Consider the following 21143-nt stretch of genomic DNA (forward strand, 5'->3'; position numbering starts at 1 on the left):
AGTATTCTGTAAGATTCTAAAACATGCATGCTTTTTTGGATATTTTGCTTGGTCCAGTTATAAAGACATTGTTCAGCTGTAAATATTGTGCTTTTCATTCAATATTACCTAATAAAAATGTTGACATTTTGTGATTTTTCGGTTCACCAAAAATATATACAGATTAGATAATACTTCCATCACAAACTGATGTAGCATTTTAGAAGCTTAGAGAAGGTGAGATATGCTTCTTTTTAATTGAGATGAAAATCAAGGATATCACTACCATAAAATGAGCTGAAAATAGGAATAATATTTCTTAATCTATTTCAAATATAAAGCATTCATCATGGAACTATATGAAACTCTTTATATGTTCTAATATGTGCATGCCTGTCTCTTTTGCTTTGCTTTTCCATTTAAATAGTCTCCTCTTCATCCGATACCTGCATCCCCCACAAGTCCCCAGTCTGGCCTGGATGGAAGCAATTCCACTCTTTCTGGTAGCGCTAGCAGTGGTGTTTCCTCACTAAGTGAAAGTAATTTTGGCCATTCATCTGAGCCCCCTCCTCGAACAGACACAATGGATTCCGTCCCGAGCCAGACGTGGAACACTGATGAAGACTTAGAGACACCCTATCTCCCTGTCAGGTACAGTCTCTCAGAACCTGATGTTTTAGAAACTCTCAAAACCCAGCCATGCCGAAGCCACTCTGCTCCGTCTGGAGTCATTCCTCAGGACACTATGGACCCTCCAGCTCTACCCCCTAAACCATATCATTCCCGTCACCCAAACGAAGAGGGAATAATTCTGGAAGAGGATGAAAAATATCGAGCACTGCATCGCAAAATTGCCCAGCCGGCTACTGGTGCAAAAGAGGAGCAAGCAAGGGTGGCATGGGAGCATGGCATCAGCGAGCAGTAGGCAAAATTGTCAGAGTATAGTTTGTATGATCATTCCAGGTTTTAGAACCAGAACAGTATGTAAAAAAGCAGAGAAGTTGATTATTTTTCTTCTGCTCTGTGAGATTGACTGGAATCAGAGACTGAGCCAGCATGTAAAAAACTGCTGCTTTCCTTTTTATTTAATTTTATACTTTCCAGGTTTTTAGTGGTTTGGGATTTGTTCTTTTTCCCACACTGGATGCTACATTCCTTCTACAATTTCAGATAACAGGAAGAATTGAATGACACAAGGGGAAGCGGCATGGGATTTTTACAAGCTTTCTTCTTGGTTTGAAGATGTGCACAAATCGAAGGAGTTGCACTAGGAATGTGTTTATTTGTTGTGTTAAATGGATTTGGAGATTCCATGAAATGTCAAGCCAGAAGGTGCAGTTTAAAGTTTTAAATACAGTGAATTCTGCTTTTGAAGATAACTGGATCTTTCAGGCTTCAGGCATATGAACTCTTTTGTGGTGATCTCCTTGCACTGCCTCAGGAATGCTGAAGCAATCTGACTTATGTTCGCTTGCTATTGCCTATTTTACATATTTCCTAGTTTGCTAGACTTTTTATTTCAATTTTTTTTCTCATCATGGTGTATTCAAACAACCTGTAGCCCATTTTTGGCCAGCTGTGCCTAAAGAAGCTTTTGGCCCCAGCATTCTTTTATTCCTAAAAAATGGTGTTGCCAAAAGCCAATTCAGGATTGGCAAAGGAATAAACTATTGAGTCAGCAGCTGGGAATCTGGTCTAGAATAAAATAAAAGGAAGATCTGAGTGCATACTTGATCTTTGCCTCAAATGTCTTGTATCATGTTCCCCAAAGACTCTCAGATCACCAAAAAAATAAAAACCCTGTTCCAGTGGGTTAAGGTAGAAGTATTAAAATTGTGACTGATTGAAAGACATTGACATACAAAGAAAGGAGCTACTTAATTTGTATTCAAGAATTAGTTCTGCCAATTAATTTTACATGTTGCCATTATACATTTTCACCAAAGGAATCATGATACATGGTGCCATATATTATGCAGTAGTTGATAGCGTAACTAAACTTGGAAAAGTGTATGAAAATATATGAAAGGAATACACACATTAAGCAATATGGAAAACTTATAATGCAAAATAGTTTTATATTGATAATTGAAGAATTTTAATCAATGCTTCATTTTCTTATAATTCATTCCAGGTTCTCAAAAGGGAAAATATAAAGGGAAAAGCTTTAAGATCCAGATTTGTTTTTTGCCCAGTCTTTGGAAGGGTAAACATCCCATTTATTTTTACATTTTTCACAAGCACATTGTGAAAAATGTATAAGTTGATGGCTGTACCACAAAAGTCCGAACTAAATTATGAATCACTTAATACTTTAGGATCCTATTCACTATAATGGATTTACTCTGTGTTTCTCCCACAAAAGTCAGTAATTAAGATATCTATCCTTTAATAGAACATGCAACATTGGTAGAATGGATTCTCCTTCTTGTGCCCTTTATACTCTCAAAATGTACTCTTCTTTGAAGCAGACTTGAGTATAAAAGCGAAAAAGAATAGCCAATGTATGAGTGAAGGTCTGCTCGTGAAATGTTAAATAGAATCTAGGAAAAAAACAAATTTAAAATCTTCAGTTCTTTAATCAGTGAATTATTATTTGTAGGGAAAAAAAGGAAACAAATCTAAAGACCAAGGGTTCATTGTCCACAGCTTTCTATGGCTGAAATTGCTTTTCATGGAAGTACAAGTAGTCCTCTACTTACAACCATTTGTTTAACAACCACTTGAAGTTATGATAGTGCTGAAAAAACTATTAATTGGTTTTTGCATTCCCACAGTCATGTGATCAAAATTGGGCGCTTGGCCTGTATTTACGATGGTTGCAGCATCTCAGGGTCACATGTTCATGATTTGTGATCTTCCCAGGGGTTTTCCACAAGCAAAATCAATGGGGGAAGCTGGGGTTTCACTTAATAAATGCAGCAAAAAAAAGATAGTAAAATCAATTGCGACTCACTTAATGATTGCACTGTTTAGCAATAGACCATGACAAAAAAAACCATGACTTAAAAACACTTTACCAGCACTTTCCCCAGACACAAGTCAGGCTCCAATGATATTGTAGCATGAGTGTCTAAAGGTTTTTAGACTTCTAAGTGAAAAAGGTTGAACTATTCCAATGTCCAGCAGGAGGTTATTCCATAAGGGTGGTGCCATAACAGACCAGGCATACTTCCTAGGATCTACCAGGTGACTGTTTCCCCACTGAGAACATTTGGAACATGCCTATCTTTATGCATCTAGTCTAGTGGAACAGGCAGAAACAAATGGTACTGCAAGTAACCTGGCTCCATGACTCATAGATAAGGTGACAACCAGTACCTTGAATTGCACTTGGAAGTCTACTGGGAACCAGTGAAGTTTACATAGCAGCATACTGTATTGTGTCCACAACTACATGCCACTGCATTGTGGGCCAGTTGGAGCTTGCAAATGCTCTTCAAGGGCAGCCTCATATAGAACATGTTGCTATAAGTCTAAATAGGTGTGTATGTGTGTGTGTAAAGTGCCAATTTGGTGTAGTGAAAAAAGAATCAGGCTAAAAACCAGGAGACTTGACTTCTAGTTCCGCCTTGGCCCAGTCATTTTTTCTCAGCCTAGGAAAGAGACAATTGCAAAACCATTACTGAAAAAACTTGGCAAGATAACTTCAGGGACTTGTCCAGGAAATCTCCAAAATCTGGATATTATTGACCAGAGCAAAGGAAAATCGGGAGGTTATTAGGGCACTGCCTCCCAATCTATGAACTGGCACAACTGATACATAAGACGTCTCTATTCAAGGACCTTTTTGCCACAGCTGCTGTTTCTCAATCAGAAGTTGAGGACTACTAGACATTCCCACATCATGGGAATGTCATCCCATCCAGAATTAAGAAGGGAAGATCACTAGATTCAGGGGGCTTTAAAAGACACAGTCAATCTCATCAGTTGAGAAAAAAACCTGTTCTCCACCAGACTCTCCCAGCATCCAGGTACTGGCAGACTACCTCAACAGTATCCAATTGGATGGCCCGGGGCAGAGAGGTATAACTGAGTATCATCAGCATACTGATAATACTTGATTCAATGCCAACAAATGACCTCACCCAGAGGTTTCATGTAGATGTTAAATAGAGTTTCAAAGACCAAGCGCATTCATATTGCCATTATCACCAAGTTCTGTGGAGAAAGGCCCGTTTCGATATATTAATAAGAATTTTCAGGATCCATTATTTTTCAGTTTCTTTTATGATGTTGGTGTGTCTCCACACAGATTTGTGATAGCTTTTTAAGGGAAGCATTCTGTATATATCTGTGCAAAGTATAAAATCAGATTTCCGGTATATTTTAAAAGATAAATGTGAAACTAAACATTGTATAATTTGGAACTGGAAGATCACAAAATACAAGTAGTCCTCACTTTATGACCAAAATTGAACCAACATTTCTGTTGCTAAGGGAAACATTTGTTAAATGAGTTTTGTCCCATTTAAGACTTCTTGTCACAGTTGTAAATTGCTGCAGTTACTAAATTAAGTAATATAGTTGTTAAGTGAAACTGGTTTCCCCATTTGACTTTGTCAGGTCGCAAAAGGTGATCACATGACCCCAGGACACAGCAATCATAAATATGAACCAGTTGCCAAGCATCTGAATTTTGATCACGTGACCATGCGGATGCTGTGAAAAACAGTCATAAGTCATTTTTTCAGTGACATAACTTTTAACAGTCACTAAATGAATTGTTGTAAATCGAGGATTACCTGTATATGGGTAGAAGTCAGGCTCTTTATTAGATACCCTATGCTGTATTGCTAAAGTTGCTTATTAATTTTTCAGATTACCAAATAAGCACTATTGCATGGAATCTATGTGTTAAAGTGGCTTTCTGTAAAAAGCATTTTTTGGGACGCAGGTAGCTAATGGAAAATAATCTTTTTTATATTTTTGGACACAAAAATAGCACAATCATGCTGCCTTGAAAAAGGTATAAAGTGCTCCAAAATATGTTGCTTGGAAAAGAAAGTTTAAAGACATTATTGGTTGGAAAATGGGATGAATTCATTCCATCATGTATTAGTAATAGAGAATATAGTTAAATTTTGTTATTATAGGAAAAACAAATCCTTTCCCAGGAAATATCCCCATAATCATTTTGATTCCCCATCCCACCCTTGTTCTCATTTTACTGTTCATGGGGACTAAATAATTTTCTATATGAGGAATAATGAGACTGCAGGAACTTTAGAAAGGGAGTACAATTTGCTTAATTTTCTCTGTATTATGTTTTATGTAGATATCTCACATGAATGCTGTGTAGTTGTACAGGAAATTGAGCAAAAAATGTATAGATTGTGATGTCTGGTATTCTGCCCTGTAAATGTGTTTTTTAACCTATGCCAATCTTATTTAAAAAAACACACACACACACACACATTAAACCAGTTCTCTTTTTGTGTATTCTTGTTCAGAAAACCTGTATTAATTGTAAGGAAAACAAACTAAAGGAAAAAATGTACCAGAATCCTAAAGATATTTGGTTGTATATATTGTGATAGCATGTTTCCAGAATCAACAAATAAGTGATGTGAATTTTAGGTGTAAATATCTGATGTTTTGTTTTGGAAATTTTCTTTCCCCACTCAACTGCTGTGATGTGGAATTAAAGATTAATACTGATACTAAAAAGCATTGAGCAAATATATTTTCTGAATTAGTGATGAAATATTTATTTAGATGGCCAAGTATGTCATACCAGACTCTGTATGTATTCAGAAAAGTAAAGAATACTCTTTATATTCTGTATATATTAATCAACCAGCCCAGAAGAGAAAAAGACTCCAGCACCTCTCCATCAGTAATCAGCACTCAGATCAGCATAGATTAACTCCAAGGTCAACTTCAGACCAACAATCAAGTAAGCAATACCCCAAACAAGAAACTGCCAGAGCCATCAGTAAACAGCCCAAAGGAAGAATCCCTAAGAGCACCCCCACCCACCACAGACAGGCAAGACACCAGAATATAAACTGACAGCAAACAGCACTCACTAGCACTGTGAAGCTACCTAGTTAGGGTAATGAAACGTCTACAAACAAACAAAAGAAAAAAAAAAACAAGCTCAGAGCATCAAGGACCCCTCATTTCAACCCTGAGCTACAAATATTCCCCTTTAAAATGAGTAAAGCAGCATAAAAACAAAACTGATAAAGGAGTTTGGTCTCTGTATTCTGCAGTGGCTCCTGCAATTGAACTGAAACCCAGCAAAGACCTGGACGATCTGAAAAATTATCGACCAGTATAACTTCTCTGCCATCTCCACAAGGCACTGGAATGGATATGGATGATTCCCAATCATATCTCAAAATTCATTGATGCAAAGATCATAAGGGAGCAAGCAGTTTTTAGACCTTGGACAAGGTTGTTGTGGCCAAATCCTAAATCTTAATGCAACATTGAAGATGTTTTCAAAAGAAAGCTAATTACTGGAGTGGCTTTCATTGACTTAACTACAGCGCATTACCCTGTTAACCATAGGATATTGCTACTCAAGTTGATTACCACCAGATATAATAAACTTACCAGGGTCATTGGCAGCTTCCTTCAGAACTGTGACACTGAATGCTAAGAACAGTAGATGGAGGATACAGAAGGAAGGCTGCCACAAGAAAGTATATTGTCTCCAACATTGTATAACACACACAAATGATCAACCAGTCCCCAACAACACGCGTCTATTCATCTATGCAGACGATACAGCAATAGCCACATAAGGATCAACTTTTGATGAGGGGGATAGCTGGAAAACTTATAGTAGCACTTGAAGAATTAAGATATTACACTATCAACTATTTAAAGCCCAACCTATTAAAAGAATAGGTTGAGAGTTGGAGTGCCTAAATGTAAAACCAATGTGTTCAAGTGCAGGCTTTTAGCAGATAACAACACTATGTGAATGTGAAGGAATGCAGAGCCTGATCCACTAGAGGGTTTTTTTTATTGGTAACCAGTACTATAGAACAAAAGAGGATAAAATAGAAACAAGTGCCTGAAAGAGTATAGCCATTAAGAATGCAAAATTAATTCCATCTTAGTATATAGAAAGCAAAGCATTATGCTACAATAAAATGAAACATTAATGTATTACTGAATAGCAGATGCAGAAAAATAGAAATTCTGGAACTCCTTTTCTCTATTAAAAATTGAAAAATCTGAAGCCACTGTTTTTACCTGATCATCAATATCTGCTTATTTCCATAAAATTTATTTCATCCTAGTTTCAGCTTTTTACCATGCATAATGAATGTTGGAATGATTTCACTGGAGGAAACTTTTCCAAGGCAGACAAATGAACAACTGAATGAAGACTAGTTTTATGGGGGGCGGGGGCGGGGGTTGTTAAAGCATAGCCTTGCTGCTGGGTTATTTTCATCCAGTGGAGAATGGTGTCGTAAGCAATGCTTGACCATTGGGGAAGCTATTGTTTTTCTAGTAAATGTTCAAAGTCCCCTGCTCTTAATGTATCATTTCACTTGTTCTCAAAGGAGAAATACAGAAACCTTTACAAATTCTATTCATTTGCAAGGGAGAAGGGGAAAACAAGCATTTTTCCATACATATAATCCTAGAGATTATTTTACTTACTCTAAAATCAACAAGTTTCAACATACAGACTACATAAATTAAATCCTCTGTAGTTAAACTAAGATGTAATGAAACACACCTGAAGCTATTTTTTATACATTTTTAAACACAATAAAGATAAACAAATGGCTGTGTGCATTTCCAGCTTTCGTAAAAGTTCCTTAAAGGGTAGTAAAACTTGGTTAATCGTGTTGAAATTGGCTAGCATGTTTCTAACATTTCAGTATTCTGGGTTCAGAGCTGATTAAGCAAGATGGGCCACCATATAGATAAAATCAACTAAAACCATGTTATAGAAGGCAGTAACATCTTTCATCTCTCATGCCTTCAAAACTAACAAAACTAACCTCACTAGAAAATTGAACTACAAAACAAAGAAGCATTCTTCTTTCCTTACAAGACTGATTAAAATTAATAGAATGGGTATCTTGGTTCTTTCAGATGAACCAAAGAAAGAAAAAAAATTAAAACTATACTAATTTGTATGTTATATTCTAAAAGAGAATATTTCATTTCATAAGCCTATCATGCTGTAATTTTCTGCCCTATTATATGAATTTATTTCCACAAACTCGTCAGTAAAAACAGGTCTTTGTGTGCAGAGGAAACAACAACCAGTGATTGAGGTTACAACTCAAAAGTGTTAAGGTGTTTTACATATAAAAATTGCAGTTGTATAGCAGCAGGGTATGTTACAAATTCCATTAAGGAAGTTCACTTGGAAGGGCCTTTTCTGTGTCTCCCTCCTGTGCAACATCATCTTCATAGACTGGACTCGATACTCTTCCAAAAGGCTCCGAAGACATGGTTGTGCCAGCAGGCCTGGGGATCCCAGGTTGATGTAGAGTCCATCAAGTAGTTATTATTGGGTTTTATGTTTGTTTTGTTGAGTTTCTTTAAATAGATTTCGTGCTGTAGTGGTGCATGTAGGTATGCAGTCTCTACGTCCAAATGATTATATATTTATATCTAGCTGCCCCTACCAACGCTGCACTTAGTGTAATAGCTTTTAAACTTGGAGCGAATACCTCATCATAATCTTCAAATTAAATCCTTGAGCTGCCAGCCTAGCCTTATATATTGGTTCACCCTTTATACCAGTCTTTAATTTATATATCCACTTACTACAGAGTATAGTTCTACCTTGTATTTTTAGAGTTTCATAAACATTTAAATTCTGCAAAGATTTTAGTTTTTTAGTCTTCGCAGATCTCCACACTTCCTGATCTTCAGGTGGAAATGTGGTTAACTCATTATATGTTGTAGGAACTTTATTTGATAATCATTGTTGCCTGATACCTATCAGGTGGTCTTGTTACTCTATTCGACCTTCTTGGAAGATCAGGACTTACAGATGGTCTCTCCACCTTCACCTGTTCCTGTACTACATCCCCCTCTACCTCTTTGTTCTGGATTTCTGGCATTTCGTTAATAGCTTCAGTCTGAGTTTCAATGATAACCTCATTCTCAGTCCCCAATTTATTCCACTCTACATGCTCCATAAACTTTGCATTCGCACTAACTACCGTTGTTGTTCTTTTTAGCCAAAATCTGTAGGACCTGTGTTTTGAATTATAACCAACAAATATTAATTGTTGTGCCGTACTCTGGCCCTTACGTCTTAACTGCGATAGAATATGTACCCATGCAGGTGACCCGAATGTGTGAATGTAACTCAAATCCATCTTCTTTCCATGCCATACAGTATGGAGTATTTTCTTAGTGGTTGTATTTACGACATTGTTCAAGAGTGTATTTGCACACATTATGGCTTCTCCCTATAGACCGGCTGGTAAATCTGCATCAGCTAACATTGTTCTCATCATTGCTTGTAAAGTTTGTCATCTCCTTTCAACATATGAGTTACGTTGTGGTCTATATGGAGCTGAACATTTATGTTTTATACCAGCATTGTCCAACATTGATTTAAACCTCGTGTTTACAAACTCAGTACCGTTATCAGTTACAATGGTAACTATTTTTTGCTTTGTTTTTCTCTCGACAAACTTGATCCACTGAACAAAATACCGAAATGTATCTGTCTTATTCCTCAATAGGTAGCAAAAACCATACCTGGAGTAATGGTCAACTATGCTTAGGACATAACAAGCACCCACTAGACTAGCTTTCATTGGCCCTATTAGATCAGCGAATGCCACTTCCAGTGGTCTCTTCATTTTAAATCCGTCAAACCTATTGGCAGGGAGTGTTCTGCTCTTTTGCCGATTACAAATATTGCAATTTAAATACTGGTTACATGGCTTCAGCTTCAACCCATCAACTAATTTAACAGTTTTCTGCAGCATTTTAAAACTGATATGCCCCATTCGTCTGTGGAGCAAGTGAACACATTCGTCATGTGGTTTGACATTCGAGTATACAGCATTTGTAACATGATTATTAGATAATACATACAAACCATCTTTCAATTTTCCAGTAATCTTCGTTCCACCCTTTTCAATTAAACAATCATTATCCCTAAAAGTTACTGTATATCCTAGCTTAACTAATACTCTAACCGATAATAAAGTTTAGAGTTGGAACGTATAACATATGCATTTTTTCTTTTACCTATGGACATATTGCCAGTCCCTCACCACATGACTTTAGCTTCCACCCATTTGCTAAAGAAATCTTATTATTACTGGGCAACATTTTTACAAAATAGTTTCTAGTTCTGATAATGCACAGCGATGCCCTGCTATCAATAACCCACGATGGTGGTTAACCGGTGCCTTATCAGACATAGCTACATTACATTGTTTCCTATCTTTAACCATGGTTGTTTGTTTCAGCCTTCTACAAAACTTGGCTATATGACCCTTCTTGCCACAATTAAAACAATGTTTCACAGCATATACATGGTTATTTGCATTTGCATTAGTCGACCCAGGTTCTTCTCTCAGCTGTTTTCTTTCTTCTCTCCTTCTGGCCTCTTCTAGTAGTCGTGAGGTTACATTGGCCAAAGTTAGTTCTTGCTGTGTGAGGACTTCAAATGATGTTACTACGTCGTCGTAGCTCTCATCCAGCGATGATAATAGTATATAAACCTGTTGCTGCTCAGAAAAAACCACCTCCTTCTGATGTAGCTCTCGAAAAACACCTTTCATGTAATTCAGGTATGTTAACATGTCACCACCCTTAAGGAGTCATGTGCGAAATAACTTTCGTATAATGTTAATTTGTGCCCCCACAGTGTCATGAACATAAAGCCGTCTCAAATTACCCCAGCATCTTGCAGCAGACTGTTCACCCTCAATGTGAACAAGCTGGGTATAGAATCGTCTAGAATCAAATCAATTATGCACAATGCACTCTCATTTTTCCTCTGGAACTCCACTATCTTCCTGGCATCCTCGGCATTGTCAGCATTCCAGGAGGCCACATCTGGTGGGTTCTGCACTACATCCCATAGCCCCTCTTTGCGCAACAGTAGACTGCACTTGGTGGACCAGGATTTGTAGTTGGTGCCATCCAGCCGGGTAATCAGCGATAAATTTGGAGCTTGACCTTGTGCCATCCTCACCAAGATATGAAATATATCAGAACGCCTGGAGGAGTAGTGTGTGTCGCAACTCCCTTATTGCTGTAACTGGTACATACAGACTGGGCCCATAACCAGTGCTGAGGGTAAAACTTCCCTCTGCATAGTAGGCAACAGACCGGACAGCAAAGAGATACGTTGCTGGTTAAACACAGATACTCACAGATGCTGAACGGTGAAAGAAAAACATTATTTACTCTTAGTGAAAAAACAAACTTGGTTTCTCAAAACAATGATAACACGTCTTCAAATAATCACTCTCCAACACAAAACATAGTTTGCTTACAGTTCTCTTCAGTCACACACAGTCCCTCTTCAGAAGATCAATCATCAAATAGCAGGAACAGGAGCTCCCGGGCTTCCTGTCTACTTTTATGGCTGCCTGATAATAGCACAGCCAATCATTCTTCTTATATCATTTAAAGTCACAAACATAGTTTTTCTATATATTACCTACCCAACCGTAGGATAAATATCCAACAAGTTTTATTCCTGTAAATTGCCTGCAGTTACCTTGAGTTGGGTTGCTATATAAATAGCAATAGCACTTAGACTTATATACGGCTGCATAGTGCTTTACAGCCCTAAGTGGTTTACAGAGTCAGCATATTGCCCCCAACAATCTGGGTCCTCATTTTACTGACCTGGGAAGGATGGAAGACTACGTCAGCCTGGTGAGATTTGATTTGCCAAACAGCTGGCAGCCAGTGATCAGCAGAAGTATCCTGCAGTACTGCATTCTAATCACTGCGCCAATGCATATATCTCAAAAAAGATCTTGTACTGAAGTTTTAAGTCTCCTCCCTCTTTCTTGTAGTATAATTTCTTAATTGCTTTCAGCATCTAAATATAAATATATATCCCTGGTCAATCCCGAAAAATGTTTTTTTTTTAAAATCAGGGCAACCTAGTCTACCCAAATATGGGATGGAGCATACTGCTTCCACTTTCACTTTTCAGCCCCAATCCAGGAGCCTTCACAGGCAGTCGTTTCTGCGACAAACTATAGTTTGTCCTGAAAAGTATAGTTTTCATGTCACACATAAAATTATCTTCAGTCCCACAAAATTCCTATCATGAAGTTGTCATGTTTATGTGGCTTGTCTCATTTTCACTTATATTCCTGGAGGCAGTTTGCAAATCCCCTACTCTTTATCTCCGACTATCTTACTTTAGCCTGACAAAATAATTAATTCTCGAGAGGATGCCGTCATATCTAAACAGATTCATAAGATCCCTTGCCCTGAAGAGCCTCATCCGGCGGACGAGTCCTGATCCAATAATTACTGAGGTCCCAATTTCAAAAAAGACCCAAGAATGGTTCTTGGTGTCTTCTTATTTCACGAATAAAGACAAATAAATATGTGCGTCCCAGGATAATGTTGCAGGATGCAATCTGAGTCAGGTCACTGGGACCAGAAGTTTTAGTCTTCCGAGCTTTCGGATGCGTGCTGGAGCCCATCCTCAGGGAACGTCTCTCTCACCAGAAGTTCCCCGAGGATGGGCTCCAGCACGCGTCCGAAAGCTCGGAAGACTAAAACTTCTGGTCCCGGTGACCTGACTCAGATGGGCTTTTTTTATTTCAGATGCCAGACCAGAAGCGGACGCCACTCAGCCTATGCCGGTAAGGTTCACCACCAGTGGCCCACTTTCCTGGCTCCGAGAATCCATGATATCCATGAGCCAGAATATCCCCTTAACACCAAGGAGCCTTCCCGAAGGCCTAAGACCGTCTAAGGCGGTCCACTTGCAATGAGGCTGCTTGACGAGAACAGTAGAGCGACCCCTCCCTTCACGCGGAGGGTTCCCACACTCGGGGGGGGGGTCACTGTCCGGTGCTGGAACTTCAGAGTGGGCGAGAGCAAGCGGATTCCGTACTCCGCGTTGGCTTTGCGGAGCTGACACCTACAGGAGCTCGTCGCCACGGGCGAGAACGCCGCCCCGGCTGAGATTCCCGGATCCTTCGGTCGCCGCGACTGCCTTCTGCGCCGCCACTGATCCGCCATTGGTTACGTCTAGCGGCACATGCGCGCCTCTCGTCTTCCGTCGGAAAAGCTCGTCCAATCGGGGGCCGCCAACTCGCCCGTCCTGAAAACGGCTGGGCCAACCAAGAGAAGCAGCGTGGAGGCTTGTTATAGAATGGTCCAACGAAAGCCTCTAATGTAGAGCGAAAAGAGGGGAAAGCAGCCAATGAGGTTCCGAGTGGGCGGCAAGTGCGTCGTCAAGGTGCCGGCTGTGAAGGAGCTCAGTGTGAGCCGAGCGAGCGGTCGAGTCGGGCTCGGTGGAAGGAGGATGCGGGCGGCTAACGGGCTCTGGGCGGCGCTGGCCTTGATCCTGCTCCCCGGAGACAGCCACGCTCTGCGAGAGGGAGACTGCGAAGGTGAGTCTGGCTTCGCCGAGCGAGGGTCTGGCGAGGCGGCAACAGCCAGCCGTGGAGGTCGCGGGACTACCGGGGCTCCGCTGGCTGGGGCGGGAAGGGCAGAAGCGAGCCGAAAGCGCCTCAGCCTACCCGCTTCTGCTCCCATCGGAGCGAGGGGTGGCTCCAGGCAGAGCTTTCCCGCCTCCCACGGGCTTCGTCTTCCATCACCGGGTGTGATGCGAGCTACCTCGCGGGATTGTTGTGGAGCTTAAACCCTGCCAAAGTATAAATAAGGAGTTTTTTGAGAATGGTAGTCCTCCGGCGACAGGCTGAGGTCCGCTGCTTGGGAGTCCCTGTCCCGTTGGAAGGAAGCCGGCTTTGCGAAGTGGCCTCCTGAAGTCCCTTCGCAAAGTGGGAAAGGCCGCGATTTAGGGCTGTGGGCCATTACAGTGCCAATGATCCGGAAGGCCCCGGCTCGGGGAAGTGGGCTACTCTCAGGACTGAGACAGGGAGAGAAAGAGGAGGTTAAGTTCTTAGGCAGCATTTCTATGAGGCGAAAAGCGTTTAGTTTCGCACCTCCTAGTAAAGAGACATCAGTGCAACAAACTTTCCTCTAATCTTGAGTTTGGGATTTAAGGTGACTAGGATATGGAGGGAGATGTAACTGCTGTGTCGATTACTATAGTGCAAGGGGCAGTCAAGGATCTTCTTTGTTCTTTTTTTATAAGGGATTATTGAAGAGTATTTCCTTTTTTTTTTTGTATTCTGTACTGCGTGTGTGTGTGTGTGTGTGTGTGTATTCTGTACCTAGTGTGAGACTAGGAGCCAGGAAACCCAGATTCAAGCCCACTCTCGAAACTTCCTGAGTGATTTGGGGCTATTCATATACTCTGAACCAAACTGGCCTCCCGTTATGGGAATTCCTGTCTAGCCTACTCTGAATTCTTGAATAACTCAAAATTAATTAAATCAGGTGTGATAAAGTGAATGTTTCCTGGTTCTCTATTGTCTGACACTTCCTACGTGAACAGCGGGTTGGTTAGTCACTTTTATTTACACTTAACTTTGTTCCATGATCAAACCTGAATTGAAATTAGTCACAGCCTTTTCAGTAGTATATTTAAGCATTACAAAAATAAGTACATTTTGTTAGCTGTTTGCTTAATGTGTTATATCTACACTGATACTGCAGTAAATCAGAACACGTTTGGGATTTCTGGCAATGGTTTCTAGGAAAGAGTATGTGGCTTTCCTTAAAATCTTTTCCATTTCAGAAACTAGCACTCTTAGTTGCTGTCTTACAAGGGAAAAGTAAGAATTTGTTCAGCCAGTATCTTTTAGGGGCTTTGCTATTAGCACATAAAACTATTCAGAGCAATTAAAGAAATGTGTATTCATTTTTATAACCACTGGGTATCCTATGAAACAAGATGTGGTATCATATATCACTTCTCTTTCAAAGAACACACATTTTCCTCCCTTTGCTTCTGTAAAGTTTAATAGTGTGGGAATCGAAGATGCTGACTGAGATACAAATATTTTATTTTTCTCTAAAAGACTCCTGTCTTTATAACTTGAGAAAATGAGCACTGTTGTTCATTTGGTTCCCAAATCTGAAAAACTAAAAAAAATTCTGCTATCCAAATTATGAGGCTTAAAAACAATGTCATAAACTTAACAAAGTTGCAATGAACAAAGTATATTTCTTTTTTTTCACAGGATAGCACTTTATGTACCGTTCTTCATTCTGTTGAAAGAAGCATTACTTTGCCTACAGCCTTGTTTTTCCTTTTTGTAAAACAAACAAGGCTTACAGATGAGCAAATGAAGTCAAGTATTAAGATACTTGATGTCATGGAATAAGGATGGAGTGCTACAGCAATGTCTATTGCTTATAGCACTTGCTAATTCAGCTACTTCATATTATATTATCCCACTGCTTTTTGCTACACTAATACATCATCCAAATATGTTGTGTCCTCCCCCCCAGTAGCTTATTTTCTGCATTAATTCTTTTTTCTTTTTTTTATGCAGTGTTCTTTCTCATTTTTGTTTAAATCCCTTAAATTCTTAATAAAGTTACAATTGTCTTTTTTTCCCTTCACAGTGTGTGTGTCATTCCTGAGAACTTTCTATCAGGCTCTACAAGAGAAGAATGTTGAGTTCACACCAAACAGTATTGAAAAAGAACTTTTGAAATTCTGCAAAGAGGCAAAAGGCAAAGAAAACCGTTTTGTAAGCATTAATAATAAAATTTGAGTTTTCTGTCAATCAATTAGTCATATTTTAAGCAGTGTGAAGTTGGTGGAAAGATTACATTGCTTAAAAGACAAAATTTAGTTTAGCAAATCTGCTACTGAGCGCCAATGGGGAAAGTATATTTGAAATATTTATAGTGGAAGCTTCATACAAGCAGTATATTGTCTAAGATTAACATTTTTAATTGTAAAAATTCATCTCTTTTTAAAGACAGTAATATTGGCATTGCTCAGAAGAAGTTTCATATGCATTGAAATAGTATTAAAGAATCAGTCCAGACAGATTACACTGATCCTGAACCCAGACATTGCAATAAAAGATGGACCAACTAACAGCATATATAATATGGTATCTCTTGCACACTGAGCGGGTAGAACATGTCATCATGGGAGAGTCTCTACCCCTAGATCATATTATGCTTTAGTTAGCACTTTGAATTAAGCTAGGTAACAAATCAGGAAGTAGCAAATTCAACAGGAACCAAGTAATACAAGAAAAAGAAATCAACCCTAGAAAATATTTTGTAAAGGCATGCAGTGGATAATAATCAATTTTACTTGATCTATGGAGCATGTGTGATTATAATTTCTCTAGAAAAGAAGTTGAGCTGGCACACCCACCTAAATTATGCAAAACATTCCTGAAAAAAATTTACTACTGGGTTCTTATGAGCAATGTTTCCAGGAGTATTCTTGGAGTTAGCTGATTTGGAATGACTTCATTTATTTTGAGAAAACTGGCTACTGCAAGTAATGCTCATGCTCTCTTTTCATTTAACAACATCATTTCTGAATTCTCTATATTAATTATTGATCTGTTTGAAAATAAGGGATTGATTACATTAAGATGTGTTTTTATTTACTTTAGGCACCAAAGCAAGGCTTGTTAACTTAGGGAAAAAAAGACTGCAGAATTCACACATTGCATATCTTATATGTGGGATCATCCTAATTTTCTTTTTCATCTTAGCTTCAAAAAATGTTACAGTTAATATTTCTTTTAAAAGATTAATAAGTAACTAAATAAAATTAAGTAACAATATATAACTATAGTATTTTATAATGAAACAAGGGTCTTCCTAGTTTTTAGTTGCTTTCAATAAAAGGAAGAACTACAGAGTGCTAAAGTGTTTTATCAGAAAACAAAGGCAGAATTAGTTTGAGTTTTATCTATGCTTTTGATAAATTTTATAGATGCTCAAAGATTTCCTGATTCCTTTTTTTTTTTAAATGTCCTGATTTCTTTCTCGCTGTTTCCCTTCTAGTGTTATTACATTGGAGCAACCAGTGATGCAGCCACCAAAATAATTAATGAGGTATCAAAACCTCTAAGTCATCATATCCCTGTTGAGAAGATTTGTGAGAAACTGAAAAAGAAAGATAGTCAGATCTGTGAACTGAAATATGGTAAGTACAGATAAATGTTGGTTATGGAATAAAGGATAACATAAGAGAAATGCTGAATTGCATTAAAACCCTCCAACTACAACATTTTCTTTCAACCGTTAACATTCATAGAATAAAAGGATATTTTACTATATTTGTAAATCACAGCAGTTCGTCGCAGCTAGATGGATTTAGCTGATGTTGAAAAAATTAAATAGGATTGGGTTTGCTTAATATTTGGAAGCCCACAAGAACTCCCAGGACTGTAGGATAAACTCTGAAACTAAGAAATCACCCCCAAAGGTTGCAGTACTAATCATTTACATACTGTTGTCAACCAAACAAAAAAGCTATAACATCATCTGGAGTGGAACTCTATTCAAGGGTGACTATACTTGTATATTTATGTACTACTTGTTATTCACAACAGAGTCCAAATGCAGACAAGTTCAGAGCAGTATTAGTAGTAATTATACTAATGTAATAATAATTTCACAGAAATGTTCAAAATATATGCAGTGATTTGGAGACGACATAGAATTATTTTTTATCCTTCATGAATTTGTTTCCTCCTTAAGCTATAATATTTTGTGGTAATGAATTCTGTGAAGAGTATCTATTTTTCTGCCATCACTATTCCAGTATTTTGCTTTATTGGCTCACTTGAAGTGATTGTACTGTCAGAGAAGGAAAAAAATCTAATTTAAACATTGAAAATATTGTTGGATAAAGATAATAGAAAAATTACTGAGAATAAGCCTCATTGAGTAAGATATATTCCAAGTAAATAACAGCAATTCGATGTTTATCAGCTAAAAGATATACTTTTCGTTATGTTTGGAAATAATAGTAATAATATGTTTTATGTGTATGGCTACCCATCTCATCTGAATTGAGTCTGGGCAGTTTACATCAGGTAAATAATCCATTAAAAGCAAGCTAAAACAGTATACAAACATGTAAAACCATCAGTAATAATTCCAAAACAAAAACAACTTATGATGATCAATAGCAGAACCATCTTTACATAAACTCAACAAGCCATTATAAAAGCCTTCCCCTGTTGCCAGACACCCAAGCACAGCAATAGGCTTCAGAGCCTTTCTAAAAGCCAGGCTGTTTAGACCAATCTGAGTTCCAGGGGAATGATATTCCATAGGGTGGGCTCCATGGCAGAAAATGCTTTCTTCCTTGGTCCAGGGTGATGACACTCTTTTGTAGATAGGACCCATAAAATGCCTCTCCTGCTGGTCCCAATAGGATGGTGGATATAATTAGGCAGTGACAGACCCTTAGTTAACCCAGCCTCATGCAGTGTAGGCCTTGACAGGTCATTACCACCACCTTGAATTGAACCCGGAAACATACTGGCAACCAGTGCAGTTTGTAGAGTACAGGTATCATGTGTGCTGATTTAGGAGCGTGTATAACTGCCTGTGCTGCCACATTCAGTATCAGCTGTAGGTTTGGATGGTCTTCAAGAGCATTTATTTTTTACGATACTAAAAATCGACTGAAAACACCTTAACAATTTATTTTGTTTCCAAACTCTAGTAAGGTACTCCTTGCCTTATGATTACAATTGAGCCCAAAATTTCTGTTGCTAAGTGAGACAGTTGTTAAGTGAGTTTTGCTCCTATTTTAAGACCTTCATTAATATGGTTAAGTGCAGTTGTTAAAGTTAGTAACAGTTAAGTGAATCTGGCTTCCACATTGACTTTGCTTGTCAGAAAATCACAAAAGTTTATCACATGACCTCTGGACACTGCAACCGTCATAAATATGAACCAGTTGCCAAGCATCCACATTTTGACCATGGTAATGCTGCAATTATTTTAAGTGTGAAAAATGGTCGTAAACCACTTTTTTCAGTGCCATTGTAACTTTGAACGGTCACTAAATGAATTGTAAGTTGAGGAGTAATGAATTATAAGTTGAGGAGTACCTGTATAGATTTGAGTTATGAAAACTTGCATTCTTCATTAAAGTTGACCTGAAGTAATCTTTTGTTATTTAAAGAAATCCATATATTTAGCTAGTATAAACTGAGCATAGTAACAATAACAATATACTTTTATAATCTCGAGTAAGTATATCTTTTTTTTTCAACAAGATACAAAAAAAGGGGGGAAATAGTGGATACATTTGGGGAATAACTTTCATCATTGTCTATCATTAACTGGAAATAGTTCCTTCTATGTAAGATCAACTGCTGAATAATAATGATTGGCATCAGGGTACAGATTATAGAAATTAATCATCTAACACTAGGACTGTTAATGCATCATGTACTAATATGTACTCCTTTTTTCACAGATAAACAGATTGACCTGAGTACTGTGGACCTGAAGAAACTGAGAGTCAAAGAATTGAAGAAAATTCTAGACGACTGGGGTGAAACATGCAAGGGCTGTGCAGAAAAATCAGATTACATTCGTAAAATCAATGAACTGATGCCTAAATATGCACCAAAAGCAGCCAGTTCGCGGACAGATCTCTGACCACCATAGTGACCTCTATCAATTAGCAAGACACACAAACTACGTTAAACTTTTTCTTTCCCGGAAAGCTGTTTTTTGTAACTTATTTAACTGGGTTTCAAGTATCAAATTGAAGGGATTCTTGCAATGCTGGTTCAGATGCCTCATCATATCTTAAGTTTTTATTTCTATTGTTTTGGATTTATTATAAGACTTTGACATACATATGGGATTTTTAAATAAAAGTTATGAAACCTAGTGTCAGTTGAACTAAAAGAATTGGCATTAGTTTAGTGTCATGACTGAACATTGCACTTTTCCAGCACTACCTAAGTAACAATGGTTTGAAGATGACCTATGAGACAGTATAGCTTGCATTTGCTGTTATTACTGTCTGTCTACATTCCATTCTTTAAAATGCTGAACACTTATTACATATCCAAATTAAATGTTTTAAGTGCACATCTTTCACAGGAGTTAATTTTTCTGAATAAGAAAGGTGTTCCTTCTGTCTTTACCTCCACTATCAGTACATATGACAACCCTCTTATTCAACTAAAAATATGCAGTGGCAGAAGGGGAAGATATACTGATGTACACTTTTTAAAAAAAGTATGAATTCTACTTTCATATGATGCACATAATATAAACTGTTAAAGCAATTTGTGTTGTGCTTACTTAGTTTGGGTATGGGCATTTCAGAGTATCAATTTAAGCTTTTTCTGCTCAGGGTGGAATTAAATCCATGTGATTCGTTTTTGAGAAAAACATAGTTGTAAACAAGAATTTCTTCATTTTAGATCAATGTAAATGTGAAAGCACTGAGGTGTTGCAAAAAGAGAACTGTTCAGAATTGTTAGTTTTGTTCAGGGAAATCCTTCGGGTTTAAATATATACAGGAGTTCCAATTCCTTTGTTTGATGTGGGATTATTTGAACAGATTTGGCAGGGAGCAGCTATTGGACAGGACATTTTGTAGAATGTTATGTCACCGGAAAATGGAGGAAGGCACCTCTACAGGAAAAACTATATTTAATAACCATTTTGAAATAATATTTAAAAATAGGTGGTGTGAGCCTATAATAAGGTTTTTATAGGGTTTTTTTAATGGAATTTATGAGATGTGATGCTATGCCTACATGCAATGAATCATGAAATTGAATTTGAAAGCAGCATACACAAATTGTTACAAACCTTACTATAAGAAATTAAATGAACCTATTAAGGTTATGAATGCCATGTAGATAGGCTAAACTAAAAAGGGGTTTCTTTCTTGCATTGTCCTATTAACTGATGTAAAAAGCACTTGAAAAAATACGTTCCTGTTTGAATTAAACAGGATAGTAATTCCCTTTTTAATAAACTCCAGTAATTAGGTGCGTCTTCGGAAGTATCAGTTGCTTAGAAAAAACGGGAATTGAAATTCTGTTGGATCAGTTTTCATTCGTCTTGCTTTTAAAAAACCGTAACACAACTTTTACTGTATAATCGCGTCCATCCTGGCGATCCGA

The 21143-nt window shown here is 38.0% G+C and overlaps 2 protein-coding genes and 1 long non-coding RNA gene across 20 annotated transcripts in view; 2 read left to right on the top strand and 1 right to left on the bottom strand.

Annotated features, from left to right (window-relative positions):
* DOCK3 (dedicator of cytokinesis 3) overlaps nucleotides 1-1777 on the top strand; it is a 190595-nt gene extending 188818 nt beyond the window's left edge. For all 18 annotated transcript variants that reach the window (XM_034440103.3, XM_034440164.3, XM_034440113.3 and 15 more), the window contains one exon: nucleotides 407-1777. In XM_034440103.3, the coding sequence (XP_034295994.1) occupies nucleotides 407-904 (498 nt within the window). In that variant the 3' untranslated portion in view covers nucleotides 905-1777. The remainder of the gene's footprint in view (nucleotides 1-406) is intronic.
* Nucleotides 1778-6941: 5164 nt separating this feature from the next.
* On the bottom strand, nucleotides 6942-13194 carry LOC132710891 (uncharacterized). Its single transcript, XR_015732633.1, has 2 exons — nucleotides 13059-13194; nucleotides 6942-11317 (listed from the first exon to the last, which is right to left on the bottom strand). It is a non-coding gene; the product is annotated as an uncharacterized LOC132710891 (long non-coding RNA).
* Nucleotides 13195-13267: 73 nt separating this feature from the next.
* Nucleotides 13268-20294, top strand: MANF (mesencephalic astrocyte derived neurotrophic factor). The gene is made up of 4 exons (XM_034440088.3): nucleotides 13268-13529; nucleotides 15616-15743; nucleotides 17032-17173; nucleotides 19469-20294. The coding sequence occupies exons 1-4, from the start codon at nucleotides 13340-13342 to the stop codon at nucleotides 19651-19653; spliced, it is 645 nt and encodes a 214-aa protein (XP_034295979.1). The 5' UTR covers nucleotides 13268-13339; the 3' UTR covers nucleotides 19654-20294.
* Nucleotides 20295-21143: the final 849 nt, after the last annotated feature.

Source organism: Pantherophis guttatus, chromosome 2 (genome assembly GCF_059756535.1).
Source record: "Pantherophis guttatus breed Tessera chromosome 2, ASM5975653v1, whole genome shotgun sequence".
NCBI classification, from domain to species: Eukaryota; Metazoa; Chordata; class Lepidosauria; order Squamata; family Colubridae; genus Pantherophis; species Pantherophis guttatus.